The 21015-nt window shown below is 46.2% G+C and overlaps 2 protein-coding genes and 1 long non-coding RNA gene across 5 annotated transcripts; 2 read left to right on the top strand and 1 right to left on the bottom strand.

Annotated features, from left to right (window-relative positions):
- The first annotated feature begins 1200 nt into the window (after positions 1-1200).
- Positions 1201-4317, top strand: TMEM37 (transmembrane protein 37). The gene is made up of 2 exons (XM_048952703.1): positions 1201-1267; positions 1832-4317. Exons 1-2 carry the CDS (start codon positions 1247-1249, stop codon positions 2402-2404), a joined length of 594 nt encoding a protein of 197 aa, XP_048808660.1. The 5' UTR covers positions 1201-1246; the 3' UTR covers positions 2405-4317.
- A 616-nt stretch (positions 4318-4933) lies between these two features.
- On the top strand, positions 4934-9459 carry LOC125697049 (uncharacterized). Its single transcript, XR_007378654.1, has 4 exons — positions 4934-6171; positions 7309-7487; positions 7955-8049; positions 8488-9459. It is a non-coding gene; the product is annotated as an uncharacterized LOC125697049 (long non-coding RNA).
- SCTR (secretin receptor) lies at positions 8034-20058 on the bottom strand. Of its 3 annotated transcripts, none has more exons than XM_048953621.1 (13): positions 19813-20058; positions 19612-19735; positions 17681-17791; positions 14646-14749; positions 14259-14356; positions 13393-13525; positions 12546-12699; positions 12394-12454; positions 11801-11870; positions 9947-10038; positions 9713-9851; positions 9493-9534; positions 8034-8493 (listed from the first exon to the last, which is right to left on the bottom strand). In XM_048953621.1, the coding sequence occupies exons 1-13, from the start codon at positions 19867-19869 to the stop codon at positions 8317-8319; spliced, it is 1362 nt and encodes a 453-aa protein (XP_048809578.1). In that variant the 5' UTR covers positions 19870-20058; the 3' UTR covers positions 8034-8316. The 3 variants fall into 3 exon arrangements, with proteins under 3 accessions (XP_048809578.1, XP_048809580.1, XP_048809577.1); XM_048953623.1 differs by having other exon boundaries at positions 12546-12666; positions 19606-19735; XM_048953620.1 differs by having other exon boundaries at positions 19606-19735.
- Positions 20059-21015: the final 957 nt, after the last annotated feature.

A 21015-nucleotide genomic window follows, 5' to 3' on the forward strand; every position in this document is an offset into this window, starting at 1 on the left:
TGCCACTGAGTGTGGATGCATTCTGTCTGGCTGCACCCTCATGTGCAAGCAGGGTTTGTCCATTTTGTGCAGCAAAGCATGCAATGTCCTGAGTCAGAGGGGCCCATAAGGGTCACTGAGTCCAACTCCAGGCTCCAGAATGGACCACCCAAAATTCAGGCCCTATGAAACAGCACAGCCTATGTGAGATTCCAATCCATAGTAAGCGTTGTTAAATCTAGAACTTTAAAGCTGGAAATACAACAGCAACTGTACCAGCAAGTGTAGTCAGTGCAGCTGTGGAAATACTGTTCAACTTGTATAACAAATAGCACACTCATGGTGAACATGAAATGAAAGGGACATAGCAAGCATCAGCTTCGCTTGGAAACAAGTTCAGGAAGCAAAAACTGGCACAGAGCGCAAGGCCACATAGGAAGCTTTAACAGCAGACCCTGCACAAATCCACCACGTGTTGCAGAAGAGGAAAATCCCAAAGCAGAGTTTGATAAAAATATAATGCAATTATGTACATGGCTTGGAAGAGAAACAAGTAAGTAAAAGCTTTTGTAGGACAAGAGGAAGAATAAGGTCAGAATTATCATTAAAATGTGAACTGCAAAACCCAACGTAAACATGTTTTTCAGAATGCCTTTCTCTAGAAGAAAAGATACTAGAAATAATGCTCCAGGAAACAGCCCAAGCCAAATCCCAGCAGTGAGAGATACCTATTGCCTGTGTCCAACTGCCATCAGTCTGCATGCAGACCATCAGCACAGGACGGCTGGCTTGCCCCGGCAAGGACCTGGAGCAGGTCTGCGGGCAGAGACACTCCTACATCCATGGAGCGGGCACAGCTGGTGCTACTGCTGCAGAAAGGGATCGGTAATTCACAAGATAACAAACCACGCGTAAGAAAAAGAACCGGGGCATAAAACTTTACGAGCAGAGCCTTTTTGCTGACAGCACAGGTGGAGACAGGTAACGAGAAGTGCACTGGGATCCGATAAGAGCGAGCACAGCCCCAGGTTGCGCGTGGAGAGGCTCTCTGAGCGGGGACGCGGGGCACAGCCCGGAGCCGAGGTCCCGGAGCGCTGAGCTGAGCTCCGCCCGCCGCTGCCGCGCTGACTCAGCCGCGGGAGGGCCCGGAGGGCGCCCCGGCCCCGCGGGCGTGGCAGAGCGGGCGGGCAGCCCACCGCCCCCGGGGCCATAAAGAGCCGCGGCCACAGCCCGCCCCAGCCACTTGGCGGCGAGCTGTGCCGGCAGCATGACGGCCATCGGGGCGCAGGTACGGCCGGGCGGGGGGAAGGCGGGAGGGGCCGGCAGGGTGCGGTACTCATTGCCCCGACGGGGGGCTCTTGCTCCGGGCGGACTTCTCGGGTTTCCCCGTTCTCGGTACTGGTTCCCGTTGGTGGGGCTGCTTGGGATCTTCAGCGGCACCGTGGACACCCTTGATGGGATTCGGTGTGCAGTGTTCTAGAGCAGGGTCCCAAACCCGGGGGTGCAGAGCCAGGCTTAGAGCTGCCACCTCCCAGCCATCATCCTCTGTCCTCCTGGGGGCTCTTTGCTCACCCAGTCCTGCCAGGAGGCAGCTCAGTGTGGGACAAGGCATGCAAAGCTGGGTCCTGGCATGCAAGCACCCCGGTGATGCCAGGGAGCCTGAAGGGCAGCGTCGCCTTCTTATGCCTTAGGTGCAACCTGTCACTACACTGTGGCATGGTGTGGCCAACCTATGGCACTTTGACCACTGGCATCGTTCCTATAAATCCCTGAACTTCATCCGTCTGGCCTCATTTCAGCTTAACGCAGCTCTCATAACTCTCATTTTGCTCCTTCCCTTCCTCCCCCTCAGGCACAGAGGCTGCTGGCACACAGGAGGCCCCAGAAAGCTTTCTTTGAGACCTTCATCCGGAGCCTGATCATCCTGTGCTTGGCCATCGCTGTGGTCCTCTCATCCATCTCTGTCTGTGACGGCCGCTGGCTTTTGACGAAGGGAGAGCTCTTTGGCCTGTGGCACTTTTGTGCCATCGGCAATGACAGCGCCCCACGGTGTGTCACTGATCTGCGCCTGGCCCATGTGGAAGGACTCAATGTAGGCATGATCCTCATCCGCAGCACGGTGTCCTCCGCAGTGGCCGTGGCTATCTTCGGTCTGGAGCTCCTCATGGTCTCCCAAGTCTGCGAAGATGCTAGCTCAAGAAGGAAGTGGTCCATGGGCTCGGTGCTCATCCTCGGCTCGTTTTTACTGTCAGCCACTGGGGTTCTGAGCTTCCTGATCCTCATGAAGGATCATCTCACCTTCACAGGCTTCACGCTGACGTACTGGTGTGAGTTCATTGCCGCCTTCCTCTTCTTCCTCAACGGGATCAGCGGGCTCCACATCAACAGCATAACGCACCCCCAAAACGGGGCAGGGAAGATTTAGGTGCAAAGGGTATGCTCTGCCATTGCATAATCAGCTTTGCCAATTAGACTGGAAGAAAAGGGAGCCTAATGAAGTTTGAAAAGGACACGGTGCCTTACGTTGCATGAGCAGCATGGCAGGCACGGACTAGGGCTGGCTGCCGGTGGCACGTGGCTCTCTGGAAGGGTGAACAGAGGAGGAAACCTCCACTGAGCATGCCGAGGGCAGCAGGCTGTAGCCTACACCGGCGGGCACAGCCCTGGGCCTTACCCAGCCTGTGCTGCTGTGGTGCAGTACTGCTGGGCTTTTCCCCACACTCTGGAGCTCACATGTGATCCAACTCCAGTGTACCTCATGGCTTTGTTATATCTCAGGGATGTGCTTGTGCCTGGCTGTGCGTACTGGCACAGCTTACTGAAAATCTTTGCTGGGTCCTGCTCCTTCTTTTCTCTTCTGAAAGAGAAGGCGTGCAGACCTCAATGTGATCCCGTGTTGCGTGCTGCTGCATTCCCTGCATCTGTCCTATCTATAGATTGGTGGCCACCCCACAGCCCCATATATAGTTTGCTGTGATGGGACTTTGCTCATCCTGGGTTCTTTTCTAACTCCCTGGTTGGGTGGGCACTGTGGCTGGGCAGGCCACGTCCTGTCATACACCACTTTGCTGGGATGTTTCAATCATCAGACTCGATATGCAATGAGCTCATCCTCTAGGCGAGTCTTCTATCACGTTTCTTCTGGGCAGAGAGAACTGTAGGTCCTCCTGGTCGGAACAAGCCCTTGATTAACCTTGGAGGAAGAGATGATTAGAGGAGCTCTGACCTGCCGCAGCTGGTGGAAGTCCATGGAGGCTGGTCGCTCCCTGCCAGTGCCCCAGTTAATCCCTGAAACTTCTGCAGCTTTGAAGTTCCCCATGTTGTCTGATGAAGACCTCAGCAAAAGACCTCGTGGTTTTTTGCCCCAAATGCATTCTGCCCTTCTCACGTACACTGCTGTTGACTCTGAGATAAATGTGCTCAGAGTATTTGAGGGCCTCTGATTGAATGACTTCTGTATCTGCTGCTGCTAGGCAGCTTGTATTTCATTTTAGGACAAGTGATTCTATGTGTTTTCATCTCTGTAGTTTGATAGCTGTTGAGCAAGATTCTTACTTTCCACGCAATTGAACCCAATTTTATACCTGAGACAAAAACATTACAGCAGGAAGGCCATGGGAGGCACAAATGAGCAGCTTCGAGTTGGAACTGTTTGTAAGCAGTCCCAAGCCTTAGGACTTCTTCTGGGTTCTTGCCCCAGAGTTGGCAAGATTGAGTCCCAGGTGGCTGCACCCCGTGGTTATGGGGTGGCTGAATGGCTGAATGGTCACTGTGCACCAGTTCTGGGGTGCCTGTGCTGGGCAGGATAATCCCCCCCCTGTCCAGAATCCTGGGTGTGTCCTCACTGAATGCCTTCCTGGTGGCATTTGCTATTAGAACTGAACTGTCTGTGGGATGCTGCCTGCAGCCCTGGTCCTGGGGAAGGGTGCAGTGTGCCCCGGCTGGTGCCCTCCTGCCTCGGAGGGGGAGACAAATGTCAATTGGCCTTTATGTTCTTGCAAGACTTTTTGCAATTGAGAGTGATTTGAAGATGCCCTCTGCTCCCTGCAGAAGAGCTCTTTTGTTGGGGGTAGGAATCCTCAAGGGAAAATACCAAAACTTTTTTTCTGACTGGTTTTGTATAATACTGCTTGACTTAGCAGTGCAGGGTGAATGTGCATTTTGGTGGCAAAACGCTACGAAACAGGGCTGATTGTCTCACAGCTGTCCTTACACACAGTAACCTGCAGAGCAGTTGGTGACTGTTCATTTTCTGAAGCCTGTGGAAGCGCTGAGCAATAATCCTGAACTTTGTTTAATAAATGTCTTTGAAATAACGGAATTGTCATTCCCTCTTTATAGCTAGAGGTTGGAATGCAGGTTTAAGGGCTGGGAGGGGTGAGCAGGGCTAATGTAGCATCCAGGCACAGTTCTGTGTGTTTACTCAGGAAACATCAGCCTGATGCTTTGCTGAGCTCCCCCAGAAGGAGATGTAGCTGCACAGCCATTGAACACCCCTTTCCATTCCCCTCCGTCTCAAACACCAACCCACGCAGCCTGCTTGCTTGTATTATGAAACGAGGAGAGGTCGGCTGTGTTTTGTGGGAGACAGAGATAACCTCACAGGCCTGAATGACTTCCTGCTGCATGTGGTATGTTTACCAGCTAAAGAGCTCCTTCCTGTGTCCTCTTGTTTCCCTTTTCCCACACCGCACCCTGTGTCTAGAGCATCCTCCTTCTTTCTCCAGCTGTGCTCATTTGGCCCAGAGAAGTGGTAACTGAGTACAGATGTATTCACATAGGTATTATTTAAGGCTTGCAGTGCTAATAAGTTTAGCTAAATGCAAGGAATATAAGCTTCCAGCATCACCACTGCATTGCTTTATGTAATCTCAAGCAAGTTAATTATCACCTGGTGCTGTCCTGATGGGAGAGGCCATTGATCTATCTTGTAAGGTTTAGTATCTCTTAAAAGCAAAGCAATGAACACTGCCTCCTTTTAATGAGCTGTTCTGACTTTCTGTGTTTCCAATTTTAATTGGAAACTTGTGCACAAAACGTTGCTAGCAGATAAGAATGAAGAAATGATGGTCTAAGCCATACCAGCTAGGAACGTATCCTGGACTGCTGGTGCCACTTTGATTTTCAGCCCACATCAGCTTTGTGGGCTGTGCATTGACGGATGCCTGGTTTGTGGGCTGAGCATTGTTTTGCTTTGTGTTCTCTGGAGAACCCTTGCCTGGATTTCCCTTCCCAGTGCTGAGTAGGTAGAGGCCCTTTTAACCCGTCTCCTTCATGTGGTTTCACTTGTTTTCCAGCCAGGGCTCCAACCCCTGTGAACTGGCACAACCCCTCTTCTGAAACAGTTCACTGCAGCTCCCTCAGTGCTCAGCGAAACATTGTGCAACTCACTGCAAAGCAGTACTGCTTTTTGGCTTCTGACAGTTCTGTTGGGAACTTCCTTGTTGCTGTGTTGGGAGGAAAAAAAAAATCATAGATCGCTTCCTCTTAAATTCAGCCTTACGTTTCACTGTGCTGCTGTTAGGGCTGAAGGAGCTGCTGCCTGTGGAGCTGCACAGCCTCTTGAGTGACTTGGAGTGAATAGCCAGAAGTTGTTACAGGCTTTGCACCAGCATCCTAGGAGGATGTTAAACTGCTTGCCTGAAAAAGGGCACGCTGATAACAAATGCCTTCTGTGCACTGAATACTGAGGAGCAAGTGTTGAGAAGGGGAAAATCAGTGAATGCAGAATATGGAGTTCATGCTCAGCTTTTGTGTTGGTAATTTCAGGGCATTGAAGCTGGAGTCTTTGTGCTCTGAACCCAAATGGTGGTTTTTATCTCTTGGTTTTTGCATTGCTCACTGAAATTTACTTCCCTGTTACTGTTCATTTATGTGCAGTCATCTCAGAGATCCCATAGATCAGTGTCTCTTCTTTCCTGTTCATAGAATTATGGAATCTGGAAGAGACCTCTAAAATCACCCAGTCCAACTGCTGACCCATTGTAGCAGAAATGCTAAGTCACAGCTTGAAGCAGTGATTGAGCACCTGGTGGGATTGCAGGGCCAACCCAGGGGAGCTCAGGTGCAAGCAGTGCACTGAGTGACCAGAAGGGGTGGAGCCAGGATCCTTCTTATCCCTTCATTTAAGGGTTGGCAGCAAAGGTGAGGGTATTTTGCTGTAGATCCTTGCCTACTAAAGGTCTTCTGAAGGTAAGCTAATTTTTCTTCCTTTGTTTTTGCAGCTGCTGCATTTGGGTTTGTCCCCACTGGCTGCAGCCTAAGACTGCCAACCTACTGTTATTGCTGTGCTTTCTATCACATTATAGCATTTCACCCACTCCCACTATGCTCACTGACCACATTCCTCAGTGCCACATCTTCATGGTTCTTGAACACCTGCTGGGTCAGTCACTCCACCACCTCCCTGGGCAGCCTGTGCCAGTGCATCACCATTCTTTCTGGGAAGAAAGTTTTCCTAATAACCGACTTTGAGATTCTCTGGTACAACTTAAGACCATTACCACTTATCTATTAGTGCGGCTCATCACAGAGATCCCCAGTAGGGGAGAATGCTTTTACGTTGTCCATGCAGAAGGTTGGTGAGGTGCCACCACCTACTATGCGGTGCCAGGGATGGGGCCACCCGCTTCTGGCTCCTGCCATCATGGATCTGCTCTTCCCAAAGCTCTGAGGACTGCCAACACCAGCTGATATCAGTGAGGTTTTATGGAGATGCAGCTCTGCAGATCAATAAGGCCTGTTCAGCCTAAGCTCCATCCAACCTTGTGCCATCACTGCTGGGCCAGGCTCTAGGATAGCAAAAAATTGCATCAGAACTGCAAAATTACACCTGATTAGATCTCTGGATACATATTTCTTCATTCCAGAAGACGGCACTTATGTTTAAAACAAGCAGCTGCTCTGGCTTGAGTTGCAAATATTCAATTCTCAGACAGAGAATGTAGAGGTTGTTTCGCTCTGCTTGGTCATATTGCAGGTTTTCTGGGCTAGTGAGAAAATAAGGCTAATGGTTGTCTCTTTTTGGACACATCTGTCTTACAAAATGACCTGGGACTGAGTAAAAGCCTCAGAACTAGAAGGGTTTACTTGACTTCAGAAAGTCAGTGAGAAGCTTAAAGCCCACTTAAAGCTTTTACCTTTAAGTGGGCTCTCACTTCTCACTCACAGGACTGATCTAGTTTCTGCTGTTCCTTCCACTCATTTTGGCTGAGTTTTAAAGGACAAAGTTGACACAAATCCTTGCTGTTTTCAAGCTTAAAATTAATTCCTGGAAACCAGTTCACCCCTTTATATTTGATTTTTTTTTTTTTCCCCTCTGCTTTTGAGGACGCCCAGCTCTCCCATTGCTGCAGGTGACCTGTTCTGGCAAAGCAGTTGGGGAATGCCTCTTGTCAGCACTTGGCAGAGCTGTGTCTGTTTTGATGATGTCTTATGTGTGACCACCAGCAGGGAGAAAGTGACAGATGGAATTTCGTTCATTCATCTTTGCTCTCAAGGAATGCCTGGTAAGGACTGCCTCGAAGGGGTAAAGATACAGAAACAAATAGCAGACCTGACTGCATTGGTAGCTGAATTCTTTTATCTTTTTGAGGCTCAAACAAGGGCAATTTTCATGGCCACTCTTGGTCTTTGCTAAAATAGCTCCTTCTACCTTAAAAAAAAAAAAAAAAACAATTGTATAAAAAAAAAACAAACTGGACCACTGTTATTTTCAAGATCTCTATTGTTAGACAAAGGAAGAAAACTCCATCACTGGAATGTACCCACGCAATGCACATGCAGTCACAGCTGAAGCAAAAGCCTGACTGTGGTTTGTATTCACTGTGTCTGTCACTGTCCACCACAACTGAAGGACTTGGATCCCTGGTAAATTCTAGGTGTGCATATAATTCTAGGCTTGCATATCAAACCCATGGGCTTTATCAAAGGATGGTTTGTAACTACCATCTTGCAAAGTTAATTATCTTTCTAGCTTCAACAGCGGAAGAAGGGCATAACATCTGAAACCCACCAGCCTGGCCTAGGATTGGAAGGGAGCCACACAGAAAACGAGGAGCTACATTTAAGGTACAAATAGCAACTTAAAAATATCAGTGTGGACAGAAACATAAATGACTATGGTCAGAAACCCAAATAAGAGAATAACGTTTTGGCCCATTTTGCCTTGCAAAGTAACTCTGGTGCTACACAGGATATAGACAAACAGATGTGCTTCAAGAAGTGCTGATCTACAGCCAAGTCGCACTGTGGGATATATATACAAGGCTCCCAGCACAGTCCATGAGATTTAACCACATGTATCTGAGCATGGAGGTGTCCCTTAAGAATGCAGTGTTAAAGCATGCTTGATCTTTGGGGAGTTGCCTTCCTGTCCTTTGGTGGACTCGCTTTGGTCACCTGCATCTCTTGAGTTAGGCCGCTTCCTCCGTTACTCGCTGAGGTGCTGAGCTGCTGACGCAGGTGTTTGCTTAAGTGCCACTGTCTCCATTTTCTCTGAACTTCCAGCTGAACCTACGTAGAAAGACCACAAAATGCTTGGTTTGGCTGGTTTACCTTGGAGCCCTGCACCAAGAAGAGCAGTATAACAGAAAAGGGAGAGACTGTCACCTTTGCCAAGGTCTGGATTTGTTTATGTAAGCCGCATTTAAGGGACAAGGGCAGGGCCTGTGTCTTGTCACTTCTGGAGATAGCGCTGCTGTAGATACGTGATTTTCTGTCAACCTGTTTTTCTGTTTAATTATTGGTGAAGCTGTTTACCGAGACTAGCTGGCCTTAGTTAAGTGTCTGGTTTGGATTTGTCAAGGATTCTTGTATTATTTACAAAACAGGTTTTGACACTAAGGGTAAAAAATAAGTGCAGATTATCTTTTCTGAACCACTTTTTCTGAAACCCTGTTAAAGCATCATTCAAAGCATTTTCCAGCCCTCATTCCTTTCAAAGAGACTTTTCCTTACAACCTTCTAGACACTGACAGTTTGGTTTTTCAATTCCCGTCCAATAACCTCGGGATCTCCCAGGTCTGGATGACATTTTCCCCTGCCTCTATCAGCACCAGGAGCTGGGAATTATGCATCAACAAAGGCAACAGTCATCTTCCGAAGGCTTTGCCTTGTGAGAGTCCTAATAAATCTAGACCTGATACAGCTTTTTCTGAATTCCTTCCCCAAGGATCAAGCAGAGAAAGCACGTGGTATGACAGATGATGACATCATACATGAGGACTGGGCTCTGATTTTCAGTGTGACAGTGTGTGGGGTAGTACTGCCATCCAGTACTGCCAGATGGTAATAATGCCATCTGGTTTAGGAAAGGGCTGCAGTAGTTAAGCAGTGAAGTTTGCATCTGGCATATGATGACCTAGGTTTGCCTGGGAGGCATTTCAGGGGTGATGTTAAGTATCTGGGAAGAAAATCCTCAAATAAAATGTGTAACTCATGGGGGAACATATCCTACTAATTCATGAGATATACTTGAGCAACAGAAAAGAAAGTTATTTATACAAAACTCACCTCACCATTAAGAAAACAATAAAGTACAGCCACGACAAAACCCTGAAAGATAAAAAGAACTGTGGTCACAGAATTAGAACTGCAGTTTCCGTTTTTAAATTTGGAGGAGATATCTGAAAAGAAACCAGGCAGCTTGTTGTTGCCACTAGGGCTCTGTTCTGTGCAGAGCTTCACGTTATTCCTCTTACTGCCTTAAAAAGAGTAGCATGTCAAATATTACCTGGAATGATCCAAGAGCCAACTCAAAAAACAGCTGGATTTCCATTGTGCCACTATTTGCGTCTTCGGGGAAGAAAGCAAAGATGATGTAGTGAACCCCAAAGAGTGGGATGAGGAGAAGTGTTGACTTGGCAAGTCTCCTGAGAGCAGAAACAAAGGGGAAAGCTGGTGTAGAAGGGGCAGAAGGAGCCAAGGAGGGCTGACATGGTGTAAAGTCGCAGTGTGCAGCACTTACTTGTACTGGTTGAAATCGCTGCTTCGTCCTTCAGGTGAGCTGAGCTTCCTCATCAAGATCCTTAAAATGTCGACAAAGAGAATGAAATTAACCTGGAGGAAAAAAAAAAAAATAGAGGAAGAAAATGAAAGATATTACTAAAAAATCAAGCCAACAGTAATGTCCCATGACTACAAGTGCAGCTGCTAGGCCTCAGCAGAGCCACTGGGAGTGTTGTAGTTGAGCAGGGAGAATGGAGGGGCTGGGTCTGACATGTAGGATTAGTAGCTGTCACTGTGTCCATCCCTGTCTCAAGTCTCCCAGCCTTCCCGGCCTCTAGGGGCTTCCCTAGTGTTTGCTGGCTGTGTCCACGAAGGAAAGGCAGGGAAATACAGTGGGGGTGTTGAGATAAATGGGGTTCAGGCCTGAGGATTCTGTGGTGTTGTTTGTTGGTGTTTTTTTTTTTTTTAAACTCAGAAGATCAGATCTCAGCCGTATCAGCTTTTTACTGATGAAAATCTGCTGGGAATAGGAGGATTCCCCCTGGGAGGAATTGCCAGTGAGCAGCACAGCAACACTCATTAGTCAGGGAGCACAAAGGATCTTATCAGTGTTGATTTTCTGCCCTTTGAACTGCTAAGGACCGTGTGCTGAGAGGAATAAAGAGATTAGATCTGAATTCTCAAGGTCTGGCTGTTTGTTTGCCTATGTGGCTTATGGGCTTGAGAAAAGCCTCTGCTAGGTGAGCAGGCAGGAGCATGCAGATGGCTCTGCCTGAGGCAGATTAGGGCTTCCAGGGGATGGAGGTGAACTCTCAGAGATGAACGAGGACTGGAGATTCACCTCACAGTCATTAGGAAAAGTGAATGCCAGGGCTTCGTTGACCCTGAATCCCTGTGTGCTCCGCAGCTTTTGTGAGGGTGAAAGGACTACTTAGTGGTAAATGAGCGCAGGGTTGAACCCACCACCTCTGACTTGCGTTTCTGTGAGTGCGCAAGTGTTGCAGTTTATGTTTTGAAAACATAATGGCGCCTGCTGGCAACATGGAAACCTCCACAAACCTCTGGGTTCTGGCTTGGAGTGCCAGAAGGCTGCTAGACTAGCAGCTCTCACCTTCCTCTACTGCAGCTTTACATGAATCATTGCAGACCCCCAGGGCACCACACTTGGATGAACAACTATCTCCAAGCAGCAGTTCCAGGGCCTCAGTACCCGAAGCTACAAAGGTGAGCACAAGCAATTGCTCACACTATAGACGTAAAGTATTATTTGTGCCAAAGTGTTCTTTACATCAGCTCTGCCTTTCACCCAGCAGGTTCACACTGATTTTCAATGCCTATATCTCATTTCAGTGAGTAATGCCTTAACAGTTTAATTGCTGTCTACTGACCTACAGTGTGTGAAACCTGTGAGCTGCTTTCATTGCTGAAAACAAAAGTTAATGATCGTGTCAGGCAAGTTGTTTTTGGCTTTGCTAAGAGGGGCAGTGACCAGGAGACAGAAAAGCTATTGTACTGAAATGTATAGCATCTCGGTTTCTCCTCCAAAGCCTTCCTTGAAACAGTCCAAAACAAGCTTCCACAAGCCAGCCAAGTTCATGTGAAATCAACAGGATGTGGAAACCTGATCTTCAGGCTCTTGCTTCTTGGGAGGACGCTCTAGCGTTCCCTTGCAACTTGGCTTCAGGGCATTGGTCATTGACTAATACCTGCTGTGCAGAAGTTGCTTAAGCAGTAATTCATGTGTCACACCAGTTCAGGCACATGTCTAAGACTGGTTCATTAACACACTTCTGAAGTATGTTGAGTAGATGATGTCTAACTTGACAATATTTGAAAATACAGTTTGAATGTGCTTGTTCCAGAAAAGACTTACAAAAATAGACAGAACTACAGGGCCTCTAATGATCCACCAGGTATTGGCATTTGTGTTAATGTCCCAACACCTGCAAAAATAGAAGAGAAGGTGCATTCAGTTATCAAAACACTGGTCTGTTTTCAAAGGGATTTGGTCTGTATTGCACTTCGGGTAGGTCCCTACTTCCTCTTCTACAACATGAATTTCCTGTTCCCACCTATCTGGTACAGCATTTTTGGGAAAGCAGAAAACTGTCCACCTGCACTGGACAAGAAGTATATCCTGCTCTTAAAACAGGATGTTTTTCCTGCTTCAAAACTTTCCAAAACTTTGCAAGGGAGAAAAGAACAAAGCTTCACTGATCAAGTGCAGGTGTTTCAAACTTCACAAGATGAATACATACTTGAAAGTCATCTCCCACCCCTAGAAATACTCAAATGAAATTTGAGTCTCTCAGCTTGCTTAGCCGGACTTTTCCTCTTCCCCTGTGCTTGGATCCAGTTGTGCACCACAATTAAGTGGCGACTGATTTGCTTGGCTGCCAGTGGTGTGGAATGAGCAGGAAATCCCCACAGCAATCTGCACAACTTGGCCCTTTCCAAGCAGCTTACCCAACATTTTCACTGAGCTGTCTTGCGGTCGCCCAAGCAGCAACAAAGACAGTTGGGGCACCTGCAATTGAAAAATCCAGTCACTGCTCCACAAATCCACCCCAAAGGCAGAAAAGACTGACAATTATTCTTACTAAAAGGAGAACCATTACCCCATCCAAGGGTGATGAACCACCAAAGGAACTTCTTTTCTGAGAAGAAGGAAATGACCAGGAGAGAGTGGAGGTAAAGTCCCTCCACAAGGAGCCAGCTGTAGTTAGACATGATGCAGTACTGAAAGAAGACCATGGTAAGCTTACAGCCAGCCTGAGGAAACAGAGGGTAATTAACTTTTTCTGTCATTTGTATCTATTTTCAAGAGAGTTTAAAGCATTGAACATGTTTTCCAGGGCCCTGATCCCAAATATCTTCAAGATATTTGGTTGCCAATTAAAAGAAGAGGAAAAAAACGTTTCCAAATTTATGTGGTTCTTTTCCAGAACCTGAGGCTGCAAACTTGCATCTTATTAACAGCTCTCAAACTGTAGTACAAGTCAGCAATATTTAATGTGTTCTCCTATTTTCCCTCTGAGCACCATTTACCAGGATCTATGATTCATGTAAGAATCTCCACCCCAGTTTATCTCATGTTTACAGACCGTGGCAGCCATATTTAGGTGCCTCTGTGTCCATGTACTGAACACTGGGTGCCTTTTGTGGACACCAGTCACTGCTGGCCAGCAGATGAATGCAGACATCTACTTCTGAGCAACTTGGATGCCCTCTGCTCCAATACTTGGTGGGATCGTAGATACCTGCAAATGGGCATCTGTAGCCATGAGAAAGCACGCCTGAGTTTCTGTGTGTTTGCTCCACCTTGGGCTCCTTTATCATCCTCATACCTCTCTCAGTATGATAAATAGAAAGCTAGGACAGAGATTTCCTTCCCTGCATGCTAACTACAGATGAGATCCTGCTGGGAGGCTGAAGCATGGAGCAAGCTGGAAGGCAGAGGGTTACCGTGTATGCCTCACAGTAGTTTGTGTCTTCAGAGGAAAACAAAACATTATCTTTGATGAAATTTGATGAGGCTCGCAAAATGAACGATGTGAAGAGATGCATGTGGATGTAGTTCCTCGTACAGCGAAGTCTCCTGTAACAAAGACAGAACTCCTATGAAGTAACATTCCTATGAAATAATATTCCTAGACAACGCATGTCAGTTTTTTAATGCTGAGCTGAGAAATTAAAACACAGCTTTTTTTGTCTCTGGAAAGAAGATTTGTGCATTTCCAAAGAAGGACACCCTAAAGAAGGCCTTAAAAAGCTGAAGTCACATCTGCTCCACTCAGGTACTAAAAAAAGGCAAACATTGCTAGAAGAACTAGGATTTCATGCCAATACGCTTGGTCTAGCGTACTGGTCACTGAATAAGGACTAAAGTGCAAATTCCAGGTTATAAAGATGCATTAAGATAAGCTGTCTGTCAGGTCACTGCTGTAAACATGCAATGCTTTCCCAGAAGTCAACACAGCGGTGTTTAGAGCAAAGTTTTAGTCTCCAGTGAGGAGAAGAGCAGCAGGAGGAAAGAGAGCCTGCCCAGGGACACTGACACGTGGCAAAATCTTATCATGGAAGTGGTGCAAACCTCAGCCTGCAAACTATGTTCAGCTACATTTTGGAGAAGGCAGGAGAACATAATATGAATAAAATCTCTCACATTTTTTGGGGAAACAGAACTCAACTCATTCCTATCACTGATTTATGTGAAGCTTTTCAGAAATATTTACAATGTTTAACTTGCTGTGAAAGACACTAGAAGTGTCTGTGTTTGCTGAGATGACCAGAGGTCCTGATCAAACCCAACCAGTGATGCTTCTCCTCACCTTAAAGAGGCCAGGACCACCAAGGCAATTGTCAGCGTCACCAGGGAGGTGCAGTACCCAACGGTGTACATGGTCTTCAGAGTCATGAAATAGGAACGCTGCAGGGGAACAGATATTCTCATCTCCACCTTTGATCATCTGTTAGAAATCAGCCCATAGCAAGAGAAGGCTGCCCTTGTTTCTTAACAAGTAGATTTTCTTGTAAAATCAGCTGCTGAAGTTTTAATCTCAGCGAGCCTTTGAAGAAACATTTGTGTTTCTTCACAAAACCTATACACAACCCTGCCTGGGGTAAATCACATTATTCAGTCTCTATTTATCAGATTGAGCACGTCCCTCCCCAGGGCTCTAAAGAAGCAATGCTAGATCACAGGCACTCAGACTCACTCTCGCCTCATTTGTTGTGTCATTGACATTGTAGCCACAAGCAATATCTGGTCTTGGATATGGATGGGACCAACCTTCGCTGGTGCAGTTTCGATAGACAAAACCTGTATGTTAACAACAAAAAAAGGCAAAACCAGGTGTAACCATTATAAATTGTACCTTTGTTAGTCAGTCACAAATGCGTAGGGTTGCTCCAAGAGCAATGGAACACTTTCTCCCCAGGCAGTGAGCTCTGCATAGCTGGAGGTGAAATGCAGCTGAGCTGATTATGTTGATACTTGCCCAGCGTGTTTGTGTGGGTCATAATATTGTTTGCCAACTCAGGGATGACTGTGATGGATGTGTTTTTATTAATTGCAACATAAATAATACTGTTCAGTACATCTGGTGTTTCTTGGCCAGCGTTCCAAGATCAGCAAACATACGATTTGTTCAATCACGGATTCATACTCCATACAAATTACTCAGATGTTCCCAACTCAGGTTTGCACCATGTTTTGTCACAGTCTGAAAAGAATGCAAAATGTTAGACCAGCACAGTTTTTATTGATAGGATTTAAATGGAAAGCAAAAAGCTTGCCCTCACTGTCAGATCCAGGCATCATCTTGCACTTAATGGAAATCAAAGGCTAGGCTAACTCAGTTAAGTTAGACTTCTGAAAGGAAAACACTTAGGTTCACTGAGTCCTTCGTGTCTTTCCAGTCCATGGAGAAAAAGAGGCTTTCACAGAATTCATCTCATTTTCAGACAGACGTCTGTACAGGGCAGTTTTCTCACCTATTTGGGCGTCCAACTCCCCAAGTCAAGTGTGACTTGACCACCAAGATGCACATGGTTAAGGAGGACAGGTGTGAACGTGCTCACATTCATGTCCTTCACTAATTGTGGAAGCAGGCAGTCCTGCCCTAAACATCTCGTGATCTCACTGGCAGAAAACGGCCCTACCATGCAGGTATAGGCTATAGGCTGAAGAGAAGCTTTCACAAAGACATAACACCACTGCCTGCTGTCCTAATCACATGCATCTGTCCAGTAGGAGACACCCTTTACAGTGTCCTGCTTCACCGCTGTTTGGAATGAAAACCTGAAATCGGCAGCCCTTCTTAGTGGAAATCTTGACAGAAGACACTTTGAAAGTCTATTTTTGTATACACAACTAGCCACAGGGACTCTGAGGCATCCAGTTTCTGCAAAACATCCCTGCAGTGTTCAGAGAACAGAGGGAGATAAGCACACAGTGGTGTCTGACAGTGGTTTATGTTTTTTGGAGCCCTGCTGGGGCTGTCAGGACAGTCAGGGGCTCCTGCTGCCTCTGAACTAATCCTGGTGACCTGAGAACGTGTCCTCACTTGCTCTGCACCCACCTCTGTACAACTGCAAAGCACTGCAAACATGCTGAGATCTCCATGTGGGAAGAGCTCAGGGTGTGTCAGTACCCTGACACTACTACTCTGATGCTTTTATGAACATCTTGTTCCAGCTTAACATCACTGGAAAGGCCAGGATTGTTTTCAAACAGGTTTTTTGTATTCTGCTGCAGTATACAGCAACAACAAAAGCAAGAGAAAGAGCTCTCCCAAACATCTCTCCCCACTGTTCTGTCTTCATGGGGCCACAAAGATGAGCAAGGGACAGGAGAACTTACAATATGAGAACGCTGGGACTGCTCAGCTTGGAGAGGTTCTGTTTTGAATGCTGTCACTTTGATTAATGCTTATCAGAAGTAGCTCAGCTCTCAGCTTCTCAGTCAGGAGAGCAACTAAAGTTTAAAGCTGTTAGCCTATCTGTCTCCAAGATAATGCAATGCTCATTTAACATGTAGCTATGACCTTTGGATGTCCAAATTCCTGTTTTCCTCCCAAGCCGATTCTGGCTGCTTGGGCAGAGGCAGGGAGCGGATCCCTCTAGTGGCTGCACCAGCAGGGATTGCACTGTACACATTTAAGGCTCAGTATTGCTGTGCTGGAGATTTGTGAGCACGTGCCCGACAGAAGACTGTGACTTTGTGTCGTGTTTCCTCTGTCCCTACGCAAGATGACAGGATTCAGTGGGCAGCTGCTGTCTGTGTGTACAGAAAGCAGCGTGGTATTTCTTTTGATGCAAACAGTTTGTGCCTGATTTTATTTAGAGTGCTAAATGCTTATCCTCCTAGTTATCTAATCCTTATTAGACAATCTGATATGTTGTCTCCTGTTTCTCCTTCCACAAAATCAATGCCTGCTTTTCTGTAAGCACTGGACCTCATTAATTCACATTCTATAACCAAAGCCGACCTCTCCTGATTTGAATCATTAGCTTAAAGAGAGAAATGGAAGCACATTTCTCAGATATTGTTCAAAAGCAGAAATGAGCAGAAAGCAGGTAGAATCTGCTACTTACTGGCTTGCGATTACTGTACTGTACTGTACTGAGAATAAATTTCACTTGGTTTCTAACTGAAAAATACATTTAAAAAAAAAAAAAAAAAAAAAAAAAAGTTGCTTGAGCCCATTTCTTTTTGAGCAAGGAGTTTGGTGAGCCATGGGGATCATGAAACCTGAGTTCTGTGCAATTTTGCCACTTCTTTGTATGGAGACTGTCACAGCTAATAGGTGAACCCCAGAGCAGATTTCCTCTTGAGGGAGGCACAAAAGAGGACCTTTCCCCCTACCTGGCTGGTTGTTTCAGCCAAAGCTTGCATAAACTTAACGCTGTGCTAACTTTCGCTCTCGTCAAGCTTGGTTGAGACCAGCCAGAGTTATTTGGAAGAAAAGACAGACTGACTGAAGAAAGCTCCCTTCCCTTAAGAAATTAAGTGAAAAAGCTGCTTTACATGACAGCATTTATTTCCTCCACTTTTCTTAGTCTGACTAAGAAAAACAAACTCTTGCAACATCTTACTACTTTCTTACCTTTAGCTTAGTGATGGAAATGGAGCTGCTAGGTGGCCATCTGGCTTTAAAAGGACAGAATTTCCTTCAAGTTCAGATCTGAGGGTGACATCTTTCTAAACACCACACTGAACAAAAAACACTCAGTGTACTTTTAGTGTTACCTTGTTTCCCAGTCAGCATCTGGAAGAATTTGGGGCAGTGAGCACTGACAGTGTATCCCACAGCAGACGAAGGCCAGCAGCTCATGTTATCCCACATCCCAGCACATCTGCCTGGGGGCAACAACAACACGCCATGGAACTTCTCCCAGCAATGAGACACCATACAATATTACACACCAATGAAACATCATGCTTCATCTCCCAGAAATGAAGCACCACACCACCTCCCTCAGCAAAGCACCGTGCAGCATCACCCAAGGGCTAAAGAAGCTACGGTAACAGGGATGCCCTGCTGGGTGAGACAGAGCGAGTCCTTCTGGGTGCTGTTGAGAACTGGATGGGACAGAGCAGATCCTTCTGGTTTCAGACCAACCCCAGCATCCCATTCTGGTCTCTGAGAGCCAGACACAGAGCAAACTGGGCTGTGTTGAGCCTTACATCAGGCCCTCCTCTGCTCCCTGTCCTCCCAGTTTGGGAACTATTGAATGGTGCTGGAAAGATAAAGGAAAGCAGAGGTGAAACATTTAGATCACATTTCAACTTTTCTAAAGCTCCCACTTTGAATCAGCCTGATGTTTTCTTTGCGTAATCCTTGTGTAAACACAAAGAAGCACAACCTGACAAAGAGTTTAAACAGCTTCAGAATTATACTGGGCAAAGCTGCTCTCTTTCCCTGCGTGGTACGCTGAGGACAGGCACAGGGTCCCCAGAGCTTTGTTCTTCTTCTTTAGATTAAAGTCCTGCAGGATTATCTCGATGCAGAACTCAGACATGCAAATAATTAAAGGATGAAGAAATCTGCAGACTAAAAGCATTATTTCCTGTAATAAAACCATTATTTTATAATTCACCAAGGTAACAGACCCTCATTGAATAAAGACCAGCAGAAGGAAATTCCTGTGCTCTCTCTTCAGAAACCATTACGTGAGGACAGCTGTGTACCCTGTCCTTGTTTATTTTGGGGGAGTTTCTCTGCCAGGAGAAGGTGTGTTTGCAGAGTTACGGTGACATACACGGGCTGAGTCACTCTGCCCATTTTCAGTTCAATGCTTTCTGCTACATGGGTAGCCCTGAACTCATACCACAGTGCCCTGTTTCGTCCCCTTTGCACAACAGTTTAAAGAGCTATTTTGATGGCCATTGGAAACGCATTCTCATAGATTTAACACAGTCCTGTTCATTTAGCTTCTTTCTGTGTGGATATAGGGAGGGGGCACAGAGGGCAGTGGTCTCCTGTATTGAAATACCGAAGAGGATGCTTAAGATTTGGATACAACTGAAAACTAGATTAAGTCTCTTTTATATGCAATGAGACAGATCTGCATTTTGGAATATCTGCCAAGCTCCTCTGAGTACTCCACTATCATCACGCCCCAAGGCAGAGCTCACACCCATCAGTCTGCATGGATCACAGGGATGGATAACACAGAGAAAAATGCAAGCTAAAAAATATGCAATAGATCTACCCTTTGAGTCCTGCCTGTGGGCCAGGCAACAGCGAAACTATCATGTGTCTTAACACCCTCAGCTACAGAGGAAGGCTTTGAAACTAAGCAAAAGCTTCATGTCTTGCTCCAAACCCTGCACAGAGCACGACTCATGGAGCACTGCCACCTCTCGTGCTGATGAGGATCTTGCCACCTCATGGTCTACAGAAGTCATTCAGGATCAGTTCAGTCTGCAAGATTATGGATGACACAAACCCACCCCCAGTGGTGATGGCTAATCAGACTGATGGCTAATCTGTTGCCTCCATCCTGATCCTGAGTGCTACATGGGGCTGCCGACCCAACTGCTGCCAGAGCTAACTCTCCAATCACAGGCAAGCTTAAATAACTGCTTGTGTGCCTCCTATTGGAGGAACATGGGGGTATTGAGCTACCCACCCGACTCGAGAACAGCTTTCACCTTGCACATTCACCCACCTTCACCTGAGCTTAGGAGATCGTTTTCAGGTGTCCTGTTCCTTGCCTCCAGGGACAAAATCTCAGCACAGTTTTCTTCCTCCTTTTTCAAGACACTCAGGAGGTCGCAGACAGGAGGGACAGCCCTGATCTGAAAACATAAAAGCAGCAGAATTACTTTTCCTCTTAAAACTTACTTAGCAAGGCTTGCCTTCCTTATGCTCCTACTCTCCATCTGATGCAGTCAATTGGTTGTGGACAATATTTCCTTGAAATGCAGTCCATTTTCTTAATTAAGTCTGCTCTTTTCTGATAGCAGTAGGCAAGTACAGACTCGGTTCCTGCTTTCTCCCATTTGTTGACGTTGTTATTGAGAGAAATGAGCCTGTTACTCTGCTAAACAAAGTGCCTGAGCAAGGTGATCCTCGTAAGGACTGCAGAAACATTCAGGGCACTGCTGGACTTTCCTGGAGTAGTTAGTCAGCCACTTCTGGCAGTGTTAAACCACAGACCTTCACAGTTCATTTTCCTAGGTGACATTCACTTGCACAACCAGCCCAAATATGTCCACTGGCTGCAGGCCACCCAAGCCTGTTCCCCTGCTACCGATCATGGAGCTGTAGGAGCGAAGCCAACAGCAGCACTTCACTGAGATTTCTTGCAAGAGAACTGATTGTAAATCATCCTGAGCTCATTCTTTCACAGACCTCCTTCCCCATCCTCCTTTCTCACAAGGAAGGGTTAAAACACAAGTCTTAACTCAGTCCTGATGTAGTCACTGAATGTGCAGTTTATGTTACATGCAGCTGAGCCAAAATTAATGTACAAAACAGCTATCTGCCATTAAAATGGCACATATTGAAAATCATTGTAAGGTGATTTTTAGGACAAGATCCCAGTCCTTTCACCTTGCAGTATGCTTAATGATAACAAATCCTCCCACACAACATGATAGCCTGATTCCCATTTGTAACAGACCTGCTTGGTCCCCAGTGAGCAGGAAAATCTACTTGCACCACTTTTGGCTGTTTCCATCATTTTAAACAATGAAAATATTGGCTACACCCAGGTTCCCATTATGACAAATTGCATACCTCCTTGTGAGCTATGAAATAAAACTAAAACTAAAATAAATCATTTTTTTGCATAATGAAATGAATTTTCTTGAATTGTTTGTGCAAAGAATTCAGGTTAAATAACCTGTTCTCTGGTACCAGGATTTAAAGGCATTAAATCCCTTTAATCCTGGAAAAAAACGAGAGACATCCAAGTGGAGTAACACATCCAAGGAAATCTAACTGCATTTAGCTGTTTCTGTTGTTAGCTGAAGGCTGAATTCGATCATTTCTGAGCACTGACAGATGATTTAAACATTATTTATCACTCTCTGTTGCTGAACATTTGTTTACCAATGGTAAAGCAATTAATGTT

Source organism: Lagopus muta, chromosome 8 (assembly GCF_023343835.1).
Source record: "Lagopus muta isolate bLagMut1 chromosome 8, bLagMut1 primary, whole genome shotgun sequence".
NCBI classification, from domain to species: Eukaryota; Metazoa; Chordata; class Aves; order Galliformes; family Phasianidae; genus Lagopus; species Lagopus muta.